At 35.5% G+C, this 2,641-nt stretch overlaps 1 protein-coding gene across 1 annotated transcript in view; it reads right to left on the bottom strand.

Moving 5' to 3' along the window:
* Positions 1–2,023, bottom strand: part of LOC110462337 (fumarylacetoacetate hydrolase domain-containing protein 2-like) — a 9,894-nt gene extending 7,871 nt beyond the window's left edge. Inside the window, exons 1-2 of the mRNA XM_021516273.1 lie at positions 1,788–2,023; positions 753–969 (exon numbers count right to left, since the gene is read on the bottom strand). Coding sequence (XP_021371948.1) covers positions 753–969; positions 1,788–2,020 — 450 coding nt within the window. The 5' untranslated portion in view covers positions 2,021–2,023. The remainder of the gene's footprint in view (positions 1–752; positions 970–1,787) is intronic.
* Positions 2,024–2,641: the final 618 nt, after the last annotated feature.

Here is a 2,641-nt window from a genome sequence, read left to right as displayed (position 1 = left end):
GTAAAGCACCTTAAGACCCTTCCATCTATGAAGAGTATTTGATTCTACCATATCTGGGTCTTGAGAAGAAGATTTTTGAAATTTTAGTCAATTTGACCCTTTTTGGCCCCACCCCTCAGGCCCCTGTTTACGGACGCACGACGGACGACAGACGGCGGACAAAAGGCGATCGCAATAGGTCACTTGAGACTTTAATTTGTCTCAGGTTACCAAAAAAGAAGGAAAAGCAGTTTTTCTTAATTTAACATTTAAGTATTTCTTTTGGTTATGAAAATGTCCAACCTCTGATATTTTAAAGAGATTAATCAAAGGAAAACCAAAACCTCCCATCAACTAATAACCTTTGATCCCTTCTCTACATAACACATCCCCACAATACGACCCACCATTTCCTATACTTAAAGTATAAAACTCTTTATATATAGCACACAACCTTGCCCTACTCCACATAACATACAGTTCCCAGTACATTTTTGTCGTTCAAAGTTGATCTTGTTGGAGATTTTTAGAAAAGATTTTAAGGGTAACACTACCAAACCATGCATGTACATATACCACCTGCCCACAGGGTTGTGGTAGCCAAGTTTCCTCTGGCCCTGACATCAGATTTAGACATTTTGAAAAATAGATGCCCAAACCAGACATCTATGAATGGTATCTGTCATAATGTCTAAGTTTGGTGTCAGGGCCAGAGGAAACTCGGGCTTAGGTTGTGGATGCCATACTTGGGTAGAATCTACAAATAGCATTACCTGTGTTTCCTCAGGAAAGTGTATGTCGTCTGTGGGACCAATAATACAACTCGGAAATTTGTTGAAGATGACAGGCTCCACGGGAACCGGGGCATTCTGCTCTTCACAGTGATCCTTGTAATTCATCCCGATACACAGCACTTTGTCAGGGTTGTAGATTGGGGCAATGACCTTGACCTCTGACCTGGGCACTTTATACTGACCGCTATCTACAGCACTGTCAACAATTATAATAAATATTCAGCTCATTCATTTCAAATCTGATGTCATGTATCATCAGGCTGATTGAGATTAAGAGAAATTCCAGAAGCTTTTTAAAGAATAAATTTAACCCTATTAAACGCAAGCTTAAAATGGCAAGATCATGCAGAAAAAACCTTCATATTATAACAGAATGCATATGATGTGAAGAAAAATGTCCCTAAGGTCATTAAGGGGTCACCAAGATTGAGATCTAGAAGATGTACAAATATTTCTATATTAAAAAAAGGTATTATCAAAATATTTTATAAAAAAAGTTATGTAGAAACAGCATTTCAGACTTTAACAGTATTATGTTCAAAATAAGCCAAAAGACATTATTGTAATAGTCAGTTTGCACAAAAAAGTAGTGTGCACTGTACATTGTACTTGTAAGCATGTACAAATATAGGAAAGTTGAAACACAGATTTTTTTAATCATAATTTCATAAAAACACTTATTTCATTACCACACTTAAAAGAAGTAATGCGGATTTATAATAAAACCAAAGAATTATGAAAATATATAATTGTGACAAAATCCTAAACTTTCAACACTTGCATTCCCCATACAGTACAATATTTAAATATATATATATATATATGTACTGACGTTATTGCAAGGATTTGCTTCTCAACACAATGAATTTCTTTCACTGTTCTTATAAAATTTCTGAAGATCGCATAAAATCAACTCTTTCTAAAGCTAACTTTTATATTATAACAGAATGCATAATTATGATCAGTTCAACCATGGTGGCAGTTTTACTGGTTAAAGGGAGATTACTCTGTCACCTTTTGGCCGCCTGGATGTTTGCTTGTCCGCCTTCAATAAAGCTTCTCATGTCGGTAGGCAAGGCTGGTTTTACTTGTGACAGGTCGACGATGTCACCCCCGGGAGCGGTCTCCACGCCCACCAGAGATTTACCATCACGCAAAAACTGTAACAACCTCATCGCCGGAGTATTTGTGGTGGAGTAACAACGCTTTAAGACTTCGACCCCAGCTGTTACTCCTCTACGGAACATTTCTGCCTTGTTCATTACATATACCAATAATTCAAAGTAGTACCCGAACAGTAGATTGTGTCATGTGATCGTTACTTTCATTTCTGCAGTATTTATCGCACTACGAAGGAATGTGTGTTAAGTAACCAAATAATCTGTCCGCGGCAAAACATTTGCGAACATACACAATAAATACAAATCAAAGGCAGGGTTCCCAAACGGACCATATTTTTCAAAAGTATTTGCTGATTTTATGAGCGAAAAGAAGAATAACAAATTATCTTTTTGAATATAATAATAAAAAATAATGGGGGGGGGGAATGTAGGTACCTGAACAAGTAAAAATAAAAATTGTGTACTGATATACTAATATAGGTACCTTAACAAGTAAAAATAAAATTGTGTACTGATATACTAATATAGGTACCTTAACAAGTAAAAATAACAATTGTGTACTGATATACTAATGTAGGTACCTGAACAAGTAAAAATAAAAATTGTGTGCTGATATACTAATGTAGGTACCTTAACAAGTAAAAATAAAAATTGTGTACTGATATACTAATGTAGGTACCTTAACAAGTAAAAATAACGATTGTGTGCTGATATACTAATGTAGGTACCTTAACAAGTAAAAATAAC

This window comes from Mizuhopecten yessoensis, unplaced genomic scaffold (assembly GCF_002113885.1).
Source record: "Mizuhopecten yessoensis strain PY_sf001 unplaced genomic scaffold, ASM211388v2 scaffold10771, whole genome shotgun sequence".
Lineage (NCBI taxonomy): Eukaryota > Metazoa > Mollusca > Bivalvia > Pectinida > Pectinidae > Mizuhopecten > Mizuhopecten yessoensis.
The sequence above is the reverse complement of the archived record's forward strand: the minus strand, read 5'-3'. Positions and strand labels throughout refer to the sequence as shown.